General features: G+C 62.8%; 2 protein-coding genes across 3 annotated transcripts in view; both read right to left on the bottom strand.

The window, feature by feature from the left end:
* Window positions 1-21,561, bottom strand: part of MYO7A (myosin VIIA) — a gene marked incomplete at its 5' end in the record, with an annotated part of 62,187 nt that overhangs the window by 24,327 nt on the left and 16,299 nt on the right. For both annotated transcript variants that reach the window (XM_084893450.1, XM_084893449.1), the window contains 16 exons: window positions 654-827; window positions 1,950-2,069; window positions 2,670-2,796; window positions 4,865-4,992; window positions 6,242-6,331; window positions 6,834-7,010; window positions 7,242-7,445; window positions 7,797-8,006; window positions 9,132-9,239; window positions 9,601-9,819; window positions 10,337-10,421; window positions 11,547-11,641; window positions 13,639-13,731; window positions 14,746-14,904; window positions 16,431-16,568; window positions 21,138-21,244. In XM_084893450.1, the coding sequence (XP_084749576.1) occupies window positions 654-827; window positions 1,950-2,069; window positions 2,670-2,796; window positions 4,865-4,992; window positions 6,242-6,331; window positions 6,834-7,010; window positions 7,242-7,445; window positions 7,797-8,006; window positions 9,132-9,239; window positions 9,601-9,819; window positions 10,337-10,421; window positions 11,547-11,641; window positions 13,639-13,731; window positions 14,746-14,904; window positions 16,431-16,568; window positions 21,138-21,244 (2,234 nt within the window). The remainder of the gene's footprint in view (window positions 1-653; window positions 828-1,949; window positions 2,070-2,669; window positions 2,797-4,864; window positions 4,993-6,241; window positions 6,332-6,833; window positions 7,011-7,241; window positions 7,446-7,796; window positions 8,007-9,131; window positions 9,240-9,600; window positions 9,820-10,336; window positions 10,422-11,546; window positions 11,642-13,638; window positions 13,732-14,745; window positions 14,905-16,430; window positions 16,569-21,137; window positions 21,245-21,561) is intronic.
* CAPN5 (calpain 5) overlaps window positions 8,662-21,561 on the bottom strand; it is a 112,037-nt gene continuing 99,137 nt past the window's right edge. Inside the window, exon 14 of the transcript XR_014795842.1 lies at window positions 8,662-8,676. The gene's annotated coding sequence lies outside the window, so the exon portion shown is untranslated. The remainder of the gene's footprint in view (window positions 8,677-21,561) is intronic.

Raw genomic sequence — 21,561 nt, forward strand, 5'->3', positions numbered from 1 at the left:
ACACAGGACCCCTGCGCCCCAGGCATGGGCTCTGAGCCGGCACAGCCACAGAGCTCCCGTTTCCTAGCGTAAGCCTTTTGTGACACTCGGATGCACAAATGGCTGCTGAAAGCACAAATTCCCTCTGGACAGCAGAAAAATCCAGATACATTGTGTTGGACACGTGGTTCCGTCCCGGACCTGCAGGGGGGGGGCACCCTGCTGTGGGTGATGCTGCTGGGTGTGCAGGTACAATCAGCGCCCCCCCCCCCAGGCCCAGCGCCACAGAGAAGGCTCCTGGCCTAGATGTGACGGGTGGCCACTGAGCGTGAAAGGAAATGGCCACAGCAGCCTGATGAGGAGTTATATCCGCATTTGTAGGCGAGAAAATGAATCTCGGAGAGCCACGTGGCTGCAGGCCCCTGCAGCCTGTCTCCGGCACCAGAGGGGGCCTTGCTACCTATGACTGAAGGGAGTTCTGGGTTTCAGCACTGTTTTGTTTAGGGGCTTAAGAGGCTCCCCAATCCTAAAGAATTGGCCAGAGCTAGCCACCAGCTAACAGAGAAAACCAAGGCCCTGGAAGTAAGTAACTGTGCAAGGTGGCCAGTAGGTGGCAGCACTGAGCCGGGACCCTGGGGGCAGCCAGGGCGGTGCCACTGCAGGGCCGGCCGTACCTTGTCGAACAGGGCAATGTAGAGGGAGAACCCGAAGCGGTCCTTGAGGGAGATCTTGTCGGCCAGCGCGTTGCAGAGCTCCTTGGCTGTGGTGGCCGAGTCCGTCAGCAGGGTCTTGGTGGTCCCATCCATGAATGTCACCGGCAGCATAATGGGCTTCTTGGACTTGGTGGCCTGACAGTGACCAGAGAGGGTTTGTGGGAATCCTTCCAGTCCAGACCACCTGACCCCTCTGGGCTGCTGGCTCCCTGCTGCCTAGGAGGTTGGAGTTTCCCCCACAGCCCCGGACCCCAGCATCTCACCGAGACTCTGTCCCGGTCACAGGTGCCCAGGGAGCCCTGCTTGCTCCCCAACGTGATGGGCACATTAGGGTCCCTGAGCCCGGTCCCTGGGGCTGGGAGGTTAGGCACTGCCACACACCAGGGGCCTCTGCCCTCCTTCCCAAACCCTCACGGGGCCCCGGGAGATGAGAAGCCCTGAGGCACAGTGGGAAGCCCTGCCTAAGCACTCCGACCATAAAGCCGACGGATGGGAGTCGGTCCTCCGCCGGGGGCTGTGTTCCAATGGCCTGGGATTCCAGCACTTAACGGTGAAGAACCCAGAATCCCAAAGCAGGGGCTTTTCTGGGCACCAGACACACACACACACACACACACACACACCAGAGACACATGGACCGGAGACACACACACACACACACACACACACACACACACCGGAGACAGACAGACACACACACGCACCGGAGACACACACACACCCCCCAGAGACAGACAGACACACACAGACACCGGAGACACAGACACACACACACACACACACACCAGACACACATACACACACACACACACACACTGAAGATACATACACACACACCAGAGACACACACACACACACACACACTGGAGACACATACACACACACACCAGAGACACACACATACACACACACACCAGACACACACACACACACATCGGAGATACATACACATATACACACACACAGACACACACACACACACCGGAGACACATACACACACACACACACACACACCAGAGACACATACATACACACACACACCGGAGACACATACACACACACACACACACATACCGGAGACACATACACGCATACACACACACACACATCAGATACACATACACACATACATACACACACCGGAGACAGACATACACACACATCCCGGAGACACATACACACACAGCGGACACACACGCACACGCACGCGCACACACGTGCACATGCACATGCACACGCCCGGTGGGCGGGTGCACCTGCAGCTCCAGCCAGCTGGGCGGCTGTGTCCGCGTGCCGTTGACGAAGGTCCTCCGGAGCCGCTCCTCGCAGTACGGGGCGTAGCCGGGCGGCCCCACGTGGATGAAGTTCCGCAGGAACTGCAGACGGAGGACCAGCTGAGGGGCCGCTCTGGCTCCCGCCTGGGCCATCAGAGCAGCCTCGCTGGGTCCCCTGCCTCCGATCCTCCACCCGCACTCAGGACCTGCTTTCCCACTGCCCTCCTGTGCCTTCCATGGCTCCTGCTGCCCTCAGAACGGAGGCAACAGGCCACCACCGTCCAGCCTGTCAAGTCTCAGCCATGCCTTTTGCCTCACCCCACACAGGGTGCCCCTCTTCACCGAGCTTATCTGCTCCTCCTCCTGCAGGCCCCTCCCTGGCGAGTGCATCCTGTCCCCTGCCCTGTCTGTGTCCCCAGCACCCAGAGCCTGGCTCCCAGGAGCCGGCAAGAAAGAGGCCTGAGAGGGAACTAAGGTGCCTGCTCGAACACAGTACGGAGAGGGGCCCAGACACATAAAACTGGTCGAGGGGAGGAAGGCGTGAAGTTCTGGGTGCCTGGGAGGAGGGGCGGGGGGGGGGGGACAGCTGTGAGGCCCAGGTGAGATGTCACGGGCGAGGCCTCACCTCCTAGCTCCTGGGCACTCCTTCCCCGGCCCACTCCCAGCTCCCCTTCCCGCCGGGAGGCCCGGCACCCACCCTACCTTCACGAACTTCTCCGAGGGGGCGAAGCAGCCCACACAGAGCGACATGAGGATCCAGCCGCGGGCGTAGCTGCTCTTGGAGGGGTTGTGGGTGAGCTGCTTGCTGATCTGGCAGTAGATCTCATCCCTGGCGGGCAGGAGGCAGGAAGGGAGACGCTCAGAGGGAACGGCCCACCCACAGCAGGTGGGACACCCCCCCGCCCCCCGGCCTTCCTCTGCTCCTCAACCAAGACCGTCCACGGAGAGGCAGAGTGGGGCCTGGTGAGGCGGCCGGGCCGGGCCCTGGGGAAGAGGCTCTGCTTTGGAGACCGGCTCACAGGCACGGAGACTTCCTAACTCCAATCAGACCCACGGACGGGGCCCCGTGATCCTGGGGGGGGCGCACACCCTGCTCTGGGCACAGCGGCCACACCACGGGTGGCCACTCTGATGAGGGGCCCGGGCCCCACCCCAGCCTCGTCCCTCCCCAGCTGGGGCCCGGGCAGGAGAGTTCGCTTTCTGAGCCCAGCCCACAGGCATGAGAGCAGGAGCAATTTCTACTAATGGCAGCTGGCAGGACAGAAACAGCAAAAACGCCTGGGGACTTGCTCCGCGGGGTGGAAGAAGCAACTCTGACCTTCTCTCGATACATCTCTGTGACCTTAGAATCTTTACGTGGTCGTGCATTGCTTTTGTAATCAGAGTAAAGCAATGAAGGTAGGTTTTTGCTCCCACTTTAAAGGGAAACGATAGTACCTTCCTTACAGGATTGCTGTGCAGGAAAATGAGCTGAGGCTTACCAGGCACCTCGCACAAAAACCCTCAGTCACCATCACCTGTCACTCAATGCCAGCCACAGTGAAGACACTGCCTGCCTGTTCAGGGCAATGAGGATGTGGCCACCAGGGGTCACTCACGGCTCTTTTCCCTCTCGGAAAGGCAGGCCCAGGTAGAGCGGGGAGACTATCTGATTCAGTGGCTCCCAATTTTGAGAGTTAACAAACCAGCGCAACCTCAAAACAAATTCTGGAAGTTCCTAACTCTTCATCATGACAAATAAGTACGTTTAAAACACACACACACACACACCCCACACACACAACCTGCCCATTATCTAGATCACAGTTATTTCGTAGAACAAAGGCCATTTTCATCTTCAAAAAGCAGGAGAGCTGAAGTCTCAGAACAAAGAGCGGGCCTTCAAAAAAATCAAGTTTCGTTCTAGAAACACCCTGATCTTTTCCACCTTGTCAGGAACCCGTGAAAACATCATCCCCTGCCGCTGGGAGTCCCGACCCCCATCACTGTGTGGGCCTTCGGGGCACCTGGGCCGAGGAGAGGGCAGGGCCAGCTGGGGGCCTTCGGGGGTCAGTACCCCAGCCTCCGGCTCCTGCCCCGGGCTCTCGCCATGTGTTCTCTTTAGGGCTACTCTGAGACAAATTCTCGCCCCCTTTCCCTGGAGGCAGTGGCCCTGGGCCCTGGGACCATCTCTTCGAGATGGTGTCAGCCTGGAGAGGCGGCCGGGAGGGAAGGCAGGAGGCTAGTGACTCCTGGGGAAGTCTCTGCCTCTCTGGACCTCAGTCTCCTTTGGGTGAAGTGGGGCTCACACCCCCCCCCCAAAACCTCCCTGCTGTCCTCCCAGCCAGCACACACAGGAGCATGGGATCAGCCCTCCTGCCCACCGGTCCTGTGAGCTCTCAGAAAGGCCGTTCCCCTCCACTGACCCAGCTGAGCTGATTCCTGCATTGCTCCTGGGGACCCTCCATCACCCCGCTCCTCCCCCGACCCCCAGGGACCTGAGGTGAGCCTCCCGGGCCTGGCCGGACGGAGGCACTGTCTGCCTGAGCTGGCAGGGCTGCGGTGGAAGTGGAAGGTGGATGTCAGGGCATGGCAACAACAGCTACCACCTCCCGAGAGCCTCCCGGGCACAGCCTGCCTGAGATGGATCTGCACCCAAGCCTCTGAGGCAGATCCACTTCCACCACCTCCTCCCGCCCTCCACCCCCGCCCCCGCCCCCGCCTTCACAGAGGGAGAAACAGCCTTTCAGAGAGGAACTGACTCTGCCGAGGCCACACGGCCAGCAGGCAGCAGGCTAACCCCAGGCCTGTGGGCGAAGGTGACAGAGCCCAGCTCAGCTAAGGCTCCTGGGCCACACCCAGCGCCCCTGCCCCAGCAGCCGTGCCTCCCCGCCCCCCTGCCCCGGGCGGGCGCTGACCGGAGCGCCGGGCGCAGGATGCCGTTGCCGATGATGAAGTGCAGCTTCTCCAGGTTGGAGGTGGGCCGGTCCTCCAGCATGCTGTTGCCCTGCACCGTGGACTCCCCGTCGTGCAGCCTCTTGGTCACCTGGGCCACAGGGAGGAGTGAGGGACCTGCCTTCCTCCTGCCCGAGTCTGCCCACTCCCCTCGCCCCCCAAGAGCAGAATCCTGGGAATGGCCCGAAGAGCTGGCTCCACCAGTCAGGCCCCCATCCTGCCCACCTCCCCCACCCCGTGCGGAACAGACGCTGGCTCCGTGCCCAGCCCACCAGGCCCGCTGGCACCCACTTCCGGGGTTAAGGCTCCTCTGCAGCCTCCCTGACACCCCCATTCCCCAGCCCCCTACCAGTCAGTCAGGTCAGGGATCTGCTCCTCCAACTCTTGGCAGGACCCCCTCTCTCCGGGGCTCCCCAGAGCATCCCCCAGTCCCAAGTCCCAGTCACCATCCCTGTCACCACGGCCCTGGCCCCTCTGAGTGAGCCCCGCCAGCCTGGGCCCTCCTCCCTGGTCTCACCCAGCCCAGGGCACCTGCCCTGCCCCTGCCCGGCTGGGGGTGAGAGAGAGCTGAGCAGTGAGCATGCGCCCTCCTGATGGAGCGGGTGTGGGGGGGGTCCTCACAGCTCCTGAGCACCCACAGCTGTCGCCTTGCACTGGCCCTCCCGGGGACCCACAGGGTGGGTGTCTCGGATACCCATGGGCAAAGGGGGGTTTGGCTCTAGGGCTCCGTGACTGTGAGGCTGGGTCTGAGCCTCAGAGGGGGACCAGGACGAGGCCGGAGGCAGAGGCAGCTGGAAGCCCCAAGGAGGAGCCTGGTGGCTGTGGAGGGGTCCCAAGAGGCTCCGGGAGGAGGTCACCCCCAGGCAGCGAGGAGGAGGGGGATGTTAGGGAGGCGCACTGGTGTGTTTGGGGCCCGGGGAGCCAGCCCCGCGCTGTAAACGCCTGGGTTTGTGTCCGTCTGCCCTCCCAGGCTGGACCGCCCGGAGCACAGGGCGCCGAGGGCTCTCAGACAAGGCAAGGCGACTGAACCAACGAGCTCAGGCGAATCGATAGCGTTGGTGCCCGAGGCACTCATCCCACAGCAAGGTCCTCAGAGCAAACCCGTGGCAGGCACATCCTCCCTGCCCAGCTGCCTCTCCAGCCCTCCCAGGCCTTCAGGTCCCCTCGACTGGTAAGCCCTCCCCGACCTGGCCCAGCCTGACCTCACCGCCCTCACCCCGTCTCCCCGATCGCCCCCCCGCGCTGTCCTGTCGCCTGCCCTCCCGGCGCCCTGAGCTCCAGCAGCCTCACTCCTGCTCCCATCCCAGCGGCCCCCGAAGGCAGCCCGGGTCTGCGCCAACCTCCTCGGTCAGCTTCGACTTCTTCTTCAGGGTCAAGTGCACCAGCTTGTGCCTCATGCTGCTCTTCTTCTGCCCCTCGGGGAGCTGGGCCTGCAGGGCAACGGGGGCCAGGGGCCAGGGGTCAGGGCCAAAGTAATGACCAGCGCAGCTGACCATGGGGCTGTGGCTGGAGGAGTGTCTCACCTCCACACGAATGCGTATGAGGCAAACCCCACGCTGACACCTCCACCCTCACCCCCACACGGCCCCTACCAGCGCCAGACGGGAAACTGAGGCTGGGAAAGTGTAGTGACCCGCCCAGCGGCCCTCGGTGAGTCTCCGTGGCGCCAGGCCCAGCTATGGAGGCCAGCTGCTCTGCCACGTGGCCTCACTCACGCGTGGTCAACGCCTGAAGCTTACAAACACTCCGACACGTGTTCCCAGGGGGACAGACAGAGGAGAGCTTGGGTCCGGGAGGTGAGGCGGAGGCGAGTGTTAGGACCCTCCTCTGCTGAGGGCCCTGCGGCGTGGGAGCCCGGACAGCCCTGTCCACTGACCGGCGGGGGGGGGGGGGGGGGGGGCACACACATCGGCTGAGGGTCCCGGGCCTCACCTCGCCCTCGCCCTGCAGCGCCTGCAGCTCCCTCTTGTACGTCTTCTTGCCGAGGGTCTCGTAGATCTTGGTCATCACGGGGATCTTCTCGCTGCCGTCGCTCATGGCCGTGTGGTACTTGGGCTCGGGGAGGTCGCCCATGAAGCGGAGGATGGTGATCCACACGGCCAGGGCCGCCTGGGGAGGGCCGCGGCGTCAGAGAGCCCGGGGCAGGGCGTCGCTACGGCCCGCAGCATCCCCGGGGGCGGGGGGGGGGGGGGAGCCCACGGGGGCCCCTGTGCTGAGGGCACTCGGATGTTCCCAGGATCTTGCCCAGGAGGCCTGGCCCCAGGCTGGCAGCGGGGAAAGCTGGCCCCGGCCCCCGCCCCCCAGGGACCTGCTCTGGGCACCCGGAGCGCCCGCCCTCACCAGCTGGTCCCCCTCGTCCTCGTGGTACAGCAGCGGCTGCTTGAGCGGCCGCCGGGTGTAGGTGTGCGTGGTGGTGCCCTGGAAGTAGGTGGCGGAGAACTTGGCGAACTTGTACTCGGAGAGGTCCTCCTCGTCCTCGTCGGGCAGGGGCAGGGCCGCGTCCAGGTCCTCCTCCACCATCTCCCGCCGCCCGCGCTCCAGGTCCTGCGGAGGCGAGAGGGTCCCTGCTGTGGGGGCGGACGCAGCGGCGGGCTGCAGCCCCCTGCCTGCCCCGGGGGGGTGCACAGGGCCGTCCCTGTTCACGACTCAGAAGCTGGCGCCTGGGGAGACCTCAATGCAAGAGTGAATACAAGCGTGTGCGCGGCCCCGGAGAGGGACAGAGCCTGAGCCGACGTGGCAGGCGGGCGGCCGGACAGGGCCCGGGCCCGTCGGCCCCCACCCCGGTCCTCGCCGCTGCCCTCTGCTCAGAGGGGACCAGGTGGTCTTCAGCGCAGGGGGCAGGGGCGCAGGCACCCCCTGGAGGCCTGCCGCCAGCCCCTGTCCCCGGCCTCGTACCTCAAAGCCACTGGGGGCCTGGCCCTCCTGGCCCGGCAGGCCGCCCAAGGTCCCCAGGAAGCCGAACATCTTGTCCACCATGTCCGAGTGGTTGACGGGCTCATGGCGGGCCCGCTCCATCTGCTCCAGGAGCTCCTTCTTCCGCCGCGCCTCCTCCTTCTCCTTCAGCTCCCGCTCCGCGTCCTCGCGGGCCAGCTGGGCCAGGCGCTCCTGGGGGGGAGGGGAGGAGGTGATGCAGAGGAGACATCTTCCTTCCGGAACAAACTCTCCCTGGGGAGCCCCAGGGCCCCTGCAGCACCCAGGCCACAGTCCCGCCTCCCCCTGGGCCTCCTGGCCACCGGGAGGGACCAGCCTCAGGCTCCCCCACCCCGGGCCTCGCTCCCCTCAGCCCTCGGAGCTGTGCAGACAGGAGCCCAGACAGGAAGGCCACCTGCCTCCGGGGCTCGGCTGGAGCACCGCCCCCAGGAAGCCCGCTCAGGCCTCCCCAGCTGGAGGGGACCCCGCCCCCCAAAGCCCCATCGCGGTGGCTCCAGGCTGTGGACCAGCGCCGTCCACAGGAAGATCACGGGAGCCATGCACGGAGCGGCTACACTTAACACAGCCTCGGGAAACGCGTGAAACCAACTTCAATCGTATCTTTTATTTAACCCAGTCTTTCCAAAACACCATCTCAACGTGTAATATTTTAAGAATAGTACCGATGCCAAAACCGGTTTGGCTCACTGGATAGAGCGTCAGCCTGGGGACTGAAAGGTGCCGGGTTCGATTCCGATCAAGGGCACGTACCTTGGTTGTGGGCACATCCCCAGTAGGGGTTGTGCAGGAGGCAGCTGATCCATGTTTCTCTCTCTCTCATCAATGTTTCTAACTCTATCTCTCTCTCCCTTCCTCTCCGTAAAAAAAAAATCAATAAAATATATTTTTTAAAAATAATAAATAATAAATAAATAGATAAATAAATAAATACATAAAAATAGTACGGAGATTGTTTATAGCCCTTTTATTTTCCTCACTGCCTTCAAAACCCCGTGTGTATCTTATGCTCAGGGTGCCGTGTCATTTCAAAAGCTCGGTCACCACACGGGGCTGGTGGCCCATGCTGGGTGCTCTGGCCAGGCGCGGGCTGTTACCGGGGTGCTGTCTCCCAGCTGGGAAAGGTGCCCCTGAGGGCACGGAGCCGCACGCTCGGGAGCCACGGCCTGCCACCTCCGTCCTGGGCCGGGTTCGCCCAGAGCACCCGTGTAGGAGGGAGGAGAACACAGAGCGGACAGCCGGGGCCGGCGGAGGCTGTCGGCCGGGAGCGGACGGCGGAGTGCTGGGCCGGGCCCCGCTCACCTGGTGCTTGCGCTCGGCCTCCTCCTTGGCCTTCTTGGCGCTCATCTCCTTCCGCAGCTTCTCCTCCTCCGCCAGCCGCATCTTCTCTGCCTCCAGACGACGCCGGTACTGCGGCAGGGAGGGCCCCGGGTTACCAGCCCCACCTCACCTGACTGAGCTCCGCGCCTGGGAGTGGCTTTGCCAAAGCATTTGGCAGGTGGGGAAACTGAGGCATCTGGGAAATTCCCCAGGTCCCACGTGGAGGGGGGGAGGGGACTGGGGAGTAGGTTTGACCCCACCGATCCCCAAACCAAACCAGGTTCTCTAGCACCTCCCGAAGGTTTACCCGTGGCCGGGAGAATGAAGGAACACGAGGGGTCTGGTCTCTGTGCTGTCATTCCCCAGGGGAGACTCAGCCCAGGCCTCAGCCAACAAGTGGGGTGGTGTGTCCCTGCGCGGGGAGCAGGCCCCTCCCGGGCGGGAGGCTCACCTCGGCCCGGAGGCGCCGGTGCAGCCGGCGGGCGATCATGCCGCGGGCGTAGGCCTGCACGGTGAGCACGGCCCACAGGCGGTGGCGGAAGGCCCTGCGCACCAGGTAGGCCCGGCAGCGCGCCTGGAACTGGATGATGCGCCGGCGGGCCAGGCGGTACTGCTGGTGCAGCTTCCGGGCGCGGTGCAGCGCCTGCAGCCGCAGGAAGCCCAGCCGCATCTGCAAGCACAGCCCGGCTCAGAGCCCGGACCCCGGGGGGACGGCCCTGCCCTGGCCCCTCTCCCACTGCACGCCCACGCCCCAAAGCAACACCCTGTCCTCCCTGGACAGGGGCTCCCAGAGGGCTCTGCCTCCTCTCAGGCGGAGTTTCCCAGCAGTGTCCTGGGCTCCCCATCCGCAGACCAGGAGCTGCTATCCTTCCTGTCTGTCCCCCAGCCCCACCTCAGGCTGCAGCCCTGTTGCTCCCCTGAGGTCAGGGGGACCCACCTGCCAGGGCCCCCTCGGAGGTCTCGAATGACCTAGTGCTCACTCTCATGGGAACATTCCCGAAGAAAAGCCTAAACATCGCTGACCCGGTGGGAAAAGGCACCAGGACCAGCCCTGGACTCCGGGCTGGAGAAATGGCAGGGGCAGCGGGGGCAGTGGCAGGAGGCCAGGGGTCCGGGCACAGGTGCATCCTGCAGCCCGGCGGGTTCATAGGCCCTGGGGGCCCGGAGCAGCCCCTGGGGAGGCTCACCAGCCCGTAGTTCCTCCTGCAGTTGTGGCCGCGCCAGTGCCTCTGGATCAGGGTGGCGGCGTTCTTCAGCTTCAGGAAGTTGGACCTGAAACAGCAGGAGATCCTCAGAGCGGAGGCGTGGTGCCCAGAGGCAGAGGGTGCAGGAGGGGTTTGGAATCCGGACGGCAGGGCTAGTCCCAGCTGTGCCTCCTGAATACATGACCCCGGGGCAACAGGGTCTCTCCTCTCTGCCTCAACTTCCTCATCTGTGAAGCGGGTAGAATGATATCTGCCCTGCCTGCTCACAGGCTTGTCACAGGAGCCCAGTAAGGAGATTTTCCGAATGTGTTTATTGAATAAATAAATGTATGAATAATAAGTAAATGGTATTAAAGATTGGAGTATTTGAACAGTGTGAACATCACTCACTACTATCAAATTTCCCCATTTTATAGATGACTGAGACTCAGTGAGGTTGGAGTAGAGTCCACATTGTCTGACTGGGTGAATCCCATGCAGTTCCCCTGCACGCTCTAGACGGCTTCTCCAGGGTGACAGTCACCTAGGACCTGATGGAGGACAAAGAGCCACACATCAAACAGCAGGAGTCTGCTGATCGTGGAAATAAATATAGGAGGAGGGAACATTAATACGGCCATGTGTGAGTGAGCCAGCCGGCCAATGCCTAGAGGCACCCAGAGCAAGTGAGCAACTGAGGAAGGAAACAGAGACGGGTGGGCAGACATTAGGTGAGCAGACGGTGGGTGGGTGGGTGGATGGATGGAGAGGAGGGAGTGACCAGATGGATTGCAAAAGGGGCAGGCTGTGGGGTTTTTGGGAAGCCTGAATTGCACTCCAGAGTCCGTCCTGCTGGTTTGTGGATTGTCACAGCTATTCATGTCCCTTATTTGGAATAAGGAACACACTTGGTAATTTATAAAACCTGTAATTTATAAAATCTCAAATTTCCTCTTTGAGAAATTTCACAAGGCCTTTGAGACCACAAAGTGTGCAAATGTGTGTGCCCCCTGAATCCACATGTGTGTGCCTGTGTAAATCATGTGCCTGTGTGTTCACCCATGTGCCATGCATGTGTGTTCTCATTTCTAAGTGTGCACATGGGTGTGCATGCTTAGTTTTAGTGCTCCGGTTAGAGGAAAAGAGATGAGCAAAGTGTGTGTGTGTGTGGGGGGGGCCCCTCTCTCGGGGAGGAGCTGGTCCCGGCACGCACCTGTCTTTGAATCCCCGGATGACCTTCTGGAGGAGGATGACTCTGTCGGTAATGGCCTTGTCCCGCTCCACCTCCAGCAGCATGTCGTGGTGGTCCTGGGGGGCAGAGCTCCTGAGCAGCGGCCCCCCGTGAATCCACGTGAAGCCCCTCACTTCCTCCTCTTGGATTCCAGGCCCGGGGCCCGGCTGGGCCGCCCATGCTCCCAGCCCCGCTCTGCTCCGTGGGGCCGCCTCCCACAGCCCAGGACAGAGAGGGGGCGTGAGGCTGTTTCCCAGAGCTCTGGGCGGGACAGACGGAGCAGGAGGAGCCCCGTGTGACTGGTGGGGTCAGAGGGGCGTCCCTGTGGCCTTTCCTGCCCACGCCGTGCCTGCCCAGATGTCTCTGCCACTCCAGCCTCTGACCGGGCCGGGCCACCCTCTAGGATCTTGGCAGCAGCCTCCTAACCAGTCTGCTGACCCCCGTCGCTCCCCTCGACCCTCCCTAAGCAGGGCCCCTCCTAAAACAGCTGTCAGGTGATCTCACAGTGATGCCCATGGATCCCAGGGACAAGCCTCGTCCCCCCTGGCACCCAGGCCCTCCATGACCCAGGCCTCACCCCTCCTCCCCCCCCACACCCCCACCCTTCACTCTGGTGAGACAAAAACCTCATCATTCACTCAACGCCTTTAAAACGAGCGTCTCCACTGCCGGCACCGTGCCGGGTGCTGGAGCGGGTCCCCAGGGAGCCAGGCGGCCGGGGCCCTGCGCTGGGTCTCCGTGGGGAGCCACGCCCACCCGTTAGTCACAGACCACAGCTCCGGGGGCGAGAGCTCGGCACAGAGGAGCTGCTCGCCATGCCTTTCTGAATGAATGAATGAATGAATGAGTGAATGGGAAGTGGACACTGAGACTGGAAACCACTCCTGCTTTCTGAGGAGCCCAGAGAGGTGAGGCCGGGGACAGCGATGGTCCTCAGAGCTGCCTGGCTCAGTGCCACCGGGGCGCGTGCCCTCCCTCCCTTACCTACACGGCCGGGCATCAGACCAACCCTGGCCGGAAGCCCAGGGCCTGGCCCCAGGCGTCTCACTTCTTCTCTCCGAGCCTCTGAAATGAGCACCATGATGCTACCCCACTGGCTGCTGTGACGGCTAAATAAGATCACGGACGAAAAGCCCCACCGGAGTCGGGGCAGGTGAAGGGTGCAGGGCCCGGTGCACACAATTTTCCGACGAGGAAATGAAGGCTCGGGGGCCCTGAGGCCAGGAAGGAATGGCACTGGAGCCGGGGGCTCCCTCCAACTCCGCTGGCTCCTTCCTTCCCTCCGCCCGGACGTCCCGCACGGCCCAGGCCCCGCCCGGCTCCAGAGGAAGGAGCCCTGCCCTGTGGCCCCGGATCGGATCGCCAGAAAGCGAACGGAAATGGAAATGAGGAAGCCGGCGGGCTGGGAGCTCACACTGTCCCTGCAGCTGCGGCCCCACCACCCCCAACACCCAGCAAGCTCTGCTCCAAGGCCAGGACGCCCCACGACCCAGCTTCCTGCTCCCAGCCTTCCCCCCACCCCCACGGCCGGGCTCTGGTCCTTGCTCTGGCTGCGGGGGGAGCCAGAGAGCTCCAGGTTTGTGCTCAGGGAAGATAGGAACTAGGCACACCAGAGAGTGAGGGGCTGGCACCCTGCAGAGCCTGGGTGAGCCCTGCCTGGCAGGCAACCACAGAAGAGGACCTCAAGATACACTGGAGAAATCCCCTCCAGGCACGCCCTATTTAAGGGGAAATGAGGCTCAGCGAGGGCCAGGGCTGCCCAGAGGCCCAGGGAAGACAGCCGCCGGTCAGCACTGAACCCATGAGCCCACTCTGGTCTTCCCACCAGGCTCAGTGCTCTGCCCCCAAGCCCAGTCACAGCTGGGCTCAATACCAGCTTCCCCGCCCCTACCAAGAAGGCCTCATTGCCCGCCCACAGGCCCGCCCGTCCCGTCACAGACAGCAGGATGGGAGGATGCACAGGCCCAGCCCTGACCCATCTGACGCCAGCTTCTCCATAGAAGACACCCGGCGCCCGTTCCCACGGCGACAGGAGGCCACAGCCCCCAAGGCCTGGGCTGGGAGCCTCGCTCACCTTCAGGAAGATCTTGGTTTTGCCAATCTGCCAGTCGTCGTGCGTGCCCAGCACCGCCTCCGCCATGCGCTGGCAGGTCCCCCGAAGGTCGTCCTGGGGGCAGGGGCGCACCGGGGAATGGGCCGCGGGAAAGGCCGTCTCCTCCCGAGGCCGGGAGGCAGGCTCCTGCTCCCGCTCTGCCCCAGCTCCCTGTGGGCCCCACGCCGGCCCAGCCTGCTCTGACCCCCACTTGTCTCCGTTGCTCCGCGGGCGACTGCAGGACCCTCTCCCCCCTCCGCCTGGCTGGAGCGGCTCCATGGTTCTCACCTTCCTAATGCCGCAACCCTTTAATACAGCTCCTCACGCTGTGGTGACCCCCATGGTCTCAGGCTCTACAGCAGCGGTTCTCAACCCATCGTGACCCACAGGTTGAGAACCGCTAGCAGGGTCGCCTGAGACCATCGGAAAGCACAGATATTTATTTACATTACGATTCATAACCGTAGCAACATTACAGTTATGAAGTAGCAACGGAAATAATGTTATGGTTGGGGGTCACCACAACACGAGGAACTGTATTAAAGGGCCGCGGCATTAGGAAGGTTGAGAACCACTGGCCTGGCTGGAGTGGCCCAGTGGCTGAGCCTCGACCCATGAACCAAGACGTTGCCAGTTCAATTCCTGGTCAGGGCACATGCCAAGGTTGTGAGGCATGCAGGAGGCAGACAATCAATGATTCTCTCTCATCACTGATATTTCTATCCCTTGCTCCCTCTCCCTTTCTCTCTAAAAAAAATAAATAAATAAAATCAGTAAAAAAAAAATTTTTTAAAAAACAACAACACCCTCTGGCCCACTTGGTAGCCCTGGTCTCACCCATTACGCCCGCCTGTGAGGTCCACACCCGCCTGGGAAGTCCACACCCACCAAGCATGGCCATCGAAGCCTCATGCACTTCACGATGCCCCCCCCCCACCCCACCCCACCCCCCCCCGTTTCCCCAGCCGCCCCTCAGGGGGCCGCGGGCCTCCCGCCCAGCATCCCGCCCAGCACGCTGTCTCAGGCGGAAAGGGGCCTCGCCCCGCCTGGAGCTGGCCTGCCCCCTGCCGCCCGCGCCCGGCGCCGCACCTGCTTGTAGGCGGGCTTCACGCCGGGCAGCAGCACGCGGTAGCGCTCCACGAACTCCACGAAGCTGTAGCGGATGGGGTAGCCGGCGCGGCGGATGCGGATGGTCTCCATCATCCCCGAGTACCGCAGCTGGCGCACGCACAGGTGCCGGTCGAACAGCTGCGGAGCCAGGGCGTCAGGGCGGGCGGCCAGGCGGGAGGCCGGCCCCGCTCCGGTCCCCAGCCCCAGACACGGCCCCACACAGAGGAGGAGCAGAGGGGCCTGAGCCCGGGTCTGCCTTTCAAACCCACAGGCAGCAAGAAATGGGATCCTGCCGAAACCGGTTTGGCTCAGTGGATAGAGCCTCCCAGGTTTGATTCCAGCCAAGGGCATGTGCCTTGGTTGTGGGCACATCCCCAGTGCGGGGTGTGCAGGAGGCAGCTAGTCTATGTTTCTCTCTCATCAACGTTTCTGACTCTCTGAAAAAAAAAAAAAAAATCAATAAAAAAGATGGTGGGATCCCATTTCTTTCTTTCTTTTTTTTTTTTTTTTCTTTAAAGAAAGAAATGAGATCCCTCCCAGGGGCGAGCTGGTGCTCGGGGGCGTAGAGGAGAGATGGCTTAACCCCCCGGGACATCCGGAGGGGCTGCATGGAGGAGGCAGCCTTTGCTCCGAGCCTGGAGAACACCGGAGGGGCAGGGCCAGCCTGGAGGGCAGGACGTTCGGGGGCTTCACAGGGACCGTGGCTGTGAGGGTGCGAGGTCCTGGCACAGTCCCAGGGGGGCCCTTCCTCTCACGGCCATTGCAGGTGGGTCCTTATTTAGACCACTTTCTGGCGCTGACAGGGAAGTAAGTGCCTTAAGAAAGACATACCCGTGTTTCCCCGAAAATAAGACATCCTCCGAAAATAAGACCTAGCACAACTTTGGGAGAAAAAATTAATATAAGACACTGTCTTATTTTCGGGGAAACAGGGTATTTGTCTCATGGGCACCCAGTTGTTTTTGTGACGGCAGCACCGGCCTGGGGCTCCTGGCGGGCTGAGCAGGCCCCCGGGGGCCTGGCTGGGGGCAGCAGCGGCGAGCGGTTAGGTGTGCGTGGGACACCCCTGTCTCTCCCTGAGTGGAGGGGCCTGGGCAGGGGGGCGGGGGCAGGAGGGCAGAGGGCAGAGAGGATGTCCTGCCGTCACGATCCGGGCCACAGATGCCGAGGTCGGGACCCAGAGAAGGTCCCTGGGCATCTGAGAGCAGGAGAGATGGTTCCCAGCTGCCCGCAGGGCCCTGGCCCCCTTCCCCTGCTTTGGGTGGGGAGCCCGCACCCTGCAGACCCGGCCCCGAGCCCCAGGGGGACCGGTCAGCGCTCCGGGAAATGCGTCCGAGCAGGGGGCAGGGCCAGCACGCGTGCGGCCGCCGGCTTCCTTCCGCCACCCGTTTCCTCTCCCTCCGGCCACTTTCCCTGGCCCGGGGGTGCCCCCACCTCCTGCCCCAGCACCCCACCCCAGCCGCTCGGAGGAGCATGTGGGGAACACACACCCAGAGCCCTGGGCGGACGGGGCGCCCGTGAGGGTGTGGGCTCTGCAGCCACAAGCCCCTTTGCCTCCTGAGCCTCAGCCCCACATCGCCCAGTCCCCCCTGCCCCCCACGCCCAGCCCCTCCACCGGCCCACCCGGCTGGGTCCAGGCGGCCCCCGCCCCCCAGGCCGCTCACCATGGGCTTCTTGAACTCGTTGGGCTTGATGCAGCGCACGAAGAAGGGCTGGCAGGCCCCCAGCGTGCGCATCAGCAGCTCCAGCGACCGCTTGAACTGGCTGCTGAGCGTGGGCGAGCGCTTCCTGGTCTCCGCGCCCTGCGGAGGGACACAGCGAGGGGAGGGGCTGACCCGTGTCCGCCGCGCTCCAGGAGGGGGAGGGGAGGGGAGGGGAGGGGAGGGGAGGGGAGGGGAGGGGAGGGGAGGGGAGGGGAGGGGAGGGGAGGGGAGGGGAGGGGAGGGGAGGGGAGGGGAGGGAAGAGGGAAGGGAAGAGGGAAGGGAAGGGGAGGGGAGGGAAGGGAAGGGAAGGGAAGGGAAGGGAAGGGAAGGGAAGGGAAGGGAAGGGAACGGTGGGAGGTCAGGGGGCTCAGGGCCGGTGGGAGGTCAACCTGGCTGCCCCGGCAACTTGGGTTTTCCCTGTGACCTGTCTGGTCTGGGCTGGAGCTTGGACCCAGGGGTGGCCCCTCCAGGGAGCCTGCTGGGACTGAGCCGGGAGGAGCCCTGGGGTGCTGGAGGATTCTAGGCCGGGCACAGCCCCCCTCTGTCTCCAATCTCCTCTCCAGGAATACACGAGTGGCCAAACGTGCTCCCTCCGAGCACCGGGGAGGGGAGGGGTCATTCCCAGAGACGGGTGAGAGGACCTGCACTCAGACCCTGGCCCCATGTGTGACCTCGAGCAGGTCACTGAACGGCGCTGAACTCCCTCTGTCGGGCTGACAGGCTGCCATGGGAGTGGGCGCAGTGGGCGTGAACACCTGGGAGCCTGGGATGGGCGGAGCGGGGATGGGGCGGGGGTGGGGGTCCTGTCTGTGCCCTCCCCTCCTGTGGGAGTAGCGGCTCAGCAGCTGGCTGGCTGAGCAGGCCCGGGTCAGCCTCCTAAGAAGGCGCCCAGCTGGCCTCCCACTGCATGGCCCGAGGCCCACGGCTCTGGGCTCCACCAGCCAGTCTCTCTGGGAGCCCACAGGGACCCCTGCACCTCCCTGCCCTGGGGGGGCCCCTCTCCGAATATGGTGAAACGGTGGGGAGGCCGGACAGCAAACAGACAGGAAGCGGACCGTCTCAGACTGATACCCAGACACTGGCCATAGAGCCCAGATTCTATTCCAAAGCATTTCGATGTTATTGTTTTGCTGGCAACTCCTGTTGGGTGAGGATTTCTCACGAATGAATTTGATTATCGTTGTAAGGTTTTATGCTACACGCGAGACATAAATGTAGCCCATCTCCTTAGCGCCCCAAACCCGGGGTGCAGACATGGACATGTGGGAGGGGTTCAACCCACTGACAGTGAGCCCCAGACTGAACCGAACCTGCCAAGAAACGCAAACACTTGCTGGTCTGAAATGTGCAGTGTTTTCCGTTTTCGTTTGTTTGGAGCATATCCTAAGGTTTGCCAAGGGAAGCTGGGAGTGTTTGGGGGGGGGGGGGCGGGGGGGGCAGTGAATGTCAGGCTGGCTGCCCCCAATCCTGGCCCAGCAGCAGCACTGGGCCGGGGAGCTGTCCAGGTTGGGCTGTGCCCGGCCTGTGTTGGAGCCCTGCCCTAAGCACACACAGCAGACACAGACACTCATACACAGTGTGCACAGACACACAGCATACACAACACAGCTCACAGAACACACACAGCACACAGCTCACAGGACACACACAGCACACACAACACACAGCTCACAGAACACACATACAGCACACACACACAGCTCACAGAACACACACAGCTCAGAGAACACACACAGCACACACTCACAGAACACACAGCACACACACACAGCTCACAGAACACACAACTCACAGAACACACACACAGCACACAACACACAGCTCACAGAACACACACAGCACACACACACAGCTCACAGAACACACACAGCACACACACACAGCTCACAGAGCACACACACAGCTCACAGAACACACAGCACAGACACAGACACTCATACACAGTGTGCACAGACACACAGCATACATAACACAGCTCACAGAACACACACAGCACACACACACAGCTCACAGAATACACACACAGCACACAACACACAGCTCACAGAACACACACAGCACACACACACAGCTCACAGAACACACACAGCTCACAGAACACACAGCACAGACACAGACACTCATACACAGTGTGCACAGACACACAGCATACACACACAGCCCACAGAACACACACAGCATTCACACACAGCTCACAGAACACACAGCACAGACACTGACACTCATACACAGTGTACACAGAGCACAACCTCTCCTGCTGGGAGGTTGCAGGCAGGAGACGCCGCCAGCACAGCGTGACCAGAGCGTCCTGTGGACTCAGGGCCCCGGGGCACTAACTGGGGTTAGACATTAATGTGGGTGCTCAGCGGATCTCCCCGCAGCAATGGCTGGCGGGGGGGCCCCGGGCCGGGCCATCCTGGGGAGGAGACACAGAAGCAGGCTGGGCGCCCAGGGCTGGGGCCTCAGAGGACATGCGTTCAGATCGCTGGACACGGCGTCCGGGCTTCCGTCCCAAGAAAGCCCTGCCACCAGCACACCGAGCGGAACAAACCGACTTCCCACTCCACCGGCCGGCTCCCGGGTGCGGTGACAGAGCCACGGCGTTCCCATCCCCAGCGGGTACAGAGCACTTTCCTTCTCTGGGGGCGACACTCACGGGGTCCGCATCGTGCAGTGAGAAGAGCGGGGACCTGGACGGCCCCACTGGCCCTCACTGGGCTGTGACCCTGGACAAGCCGCTGAACCAGCCCTGGATCAAACCCCTCGTGTGTCCCACGCTGTGTGAGCGCAAGCAAGCAGCTAGGCCTCCCGGGGCCCCGGGGGGGCAATTGTGATGTGGGGTGAGAGGAGGAGGGGTGGGAGGAAAAGACGGGGTTCAGTGGCAGGCCAGGACCAGAAGGAGTGGGTGGACTGGCCGGGGTGGGCTGAGAGGAAAGAATGGGAAGGACGAGAGGAAAGAATCCAGGAGAGCCTCAGGCCCGCCTGTCCATCATGTGACCTGTGACCGGTGGATTCTGGGCGGGAGTGCTGGGAGCTGGCGCCTCGGGAGTCTGGGGCTCCCTCCTGGTGGCCCTGCATTCGCCCTGTTACTGACGGAGCCACAATGGGGGTGGGCTCAGCTGCTCCAGGGGCAGAGGACAGGCGCCTGCCCCTGCCCCGCTCAGCCGTGGCTTTCACCAATCGTTTCAGAACTCTGTGAGGCCCTGGGCAGCAGGGGGCGCCAGACCTCCAGAAAGGAAGAGCGACTCAGCATTTAGACCGAGCTTGGGAAGACATCGGGATTAGATGAGAGGAGACTGAGGGTCAGAAGAGCAAAGGGAGAAGGGGAAAAATCGGGACTTTTTTAAAAAATGCCATGGGACGTGGGAAACATTGTTAGAAAGCGGGACGATCTGGTCACCTTAATCTAGGGCCAGCTCCCCAGGATGCTGACTTGGGGTGGGTCACACCCCATCTCTGAGCTTTCTATCTGCAAAATGCTGAAACCACCACCTACCCCTCCTGCCGCTCAAGGCCACCGAGGGCCTGGCCACCGAGTGCAGGGCCTGGGGGGGGAGCTGCCTTGATGCCTCGAAGAGGCTGGAGGGGGGAGGGGGACACAGGACTCGGGAGACTCGGTTTGGTCTCGGCTCTGCCCTGGCTCTCGGGGCAGCTGGGCAAGTCTTGCCTCTTTTCCTAGGACTCAGTTTCCTTCCTTGAGAAACTGAGATGTCTAGGACACACACTCAAAAACCAAAACCAAAACCACTCCACAAACCACTCCACAAAAAGCACACGCAGGAAAGAAAGAAAGGAGAAGAAAAGCCAGGCCTTTCCCCAAACCCTGGTGCCACGGGGGCCACGGACACAGCCCGGGTCCAGGGGCCGCCGCGGCCCCGGGGGCTTTTACCTTCGCGGAAGCCGCTGGCTGGCGGAGGGTGCCCGATGAGTAACCACAGAGAAACTACAGCAGGAACCACAGTGCGGGGCGGGATGGGCGAGGGGCAAGGAGAACGGGGTGGGTCAGAGAGCCGAGGGCAAAACCCACCAGGGAGAGAGGAGGACCCTCGGGCCAGAGGTCTGGGCTCCGTGGGGCTGGGGACACCTGAGGCACCTGGACGGGCACCGAGGGGGCAGCCGCGCTGCCTGCCCTGCGAGCTGCTCTGTGCCCCCCCCCCCCCCAAGAAGCCACGGGACAGGAGGAAACATGAAACCAAAGGCCTGTGATCCTGCAGGGAGAAGCCCACCGGCCTCCCACGCCAGGGACAAAGGGAGACGGAGGTGGGAAATTCTCCAGGGCAGGTGCCATTTTTGCCATTTCGACCCTTTGTGCCATTCCTCTGAGTACCCGCACCTACCTATGACCTTCAGGCCGGACCTGCGCCCTGTGAGCAGTGGGAGGTCCAGTGGGGGGGGGATCCCCATGGTAAACCGAGTCCTAATCAGGCTCTGCTCTGTGACCTCTCACGTGACCCTTCTCTGGGCCTTGCACCCTCCATGCCCCGCCCCCCCCCTCCCCCAGTCAGTATAGGAGGACCAGATGGGAGGGTCTTGGAGGGCCGCCAACCCCTTCTACAAGCACAGGACACTGCAGCTGGGACGCTCTGGCGCTGTGGGACAAGGGTGCCTGGACACCGGCCTGGGGACCCTTCCCGCCCCTCCCCACTGGAAGCCCTGCCCGACGTTACCATGGCGACGTCGGCCTGGAAGATCTGCTTGATGAACTTGTTCCTGGAGGAGTGGACCAGCTGGATGATGTCTCCGTGCAGGGTGTCCCGGTTCTTCTCCAGGAAGCCTGGGCAGCGGCAAAGAGTGGTCACGCCTCACCGTCCCCTGCTGGCTCCGTCTGGCCAGACCCAGCCCCGCCCCAAAGGCAAGGCCAGAGGATCCTCAAAGCTCACCCAGTCCCCCCACGCCCACATTACAGGGGGGGACACCACGGCCTGGAGGGGACAGCTGCTGGCCCGCGGTCACAGAGAGAGCAAGGGCGGGGAGCCTGAGCCGGAGCGCCATCTCCCCAGCCACACCGCCCGCTTCAGGCCGGTCAGAGGTCTGTCCCCTTCCTGAGCGAACCCCGAGGCCTAAAAGGCCAGCCTTAGGCTTTTACACAAA

The sequence above is a fragment of the Pipistrellus hanaki genome (genome assembly GCF_964339955.1).
Source record: "Pipistrellus hanaki genome assembly, chromosome: 9".
Classification (NCBI taxonomy): domain Eukaryota; kingdom Metazoa; phylum Chordata; class Mammalia; order Chiroptera; family Vespertilionidae; genus Pipistrellus; species Pipistrellus hanaki.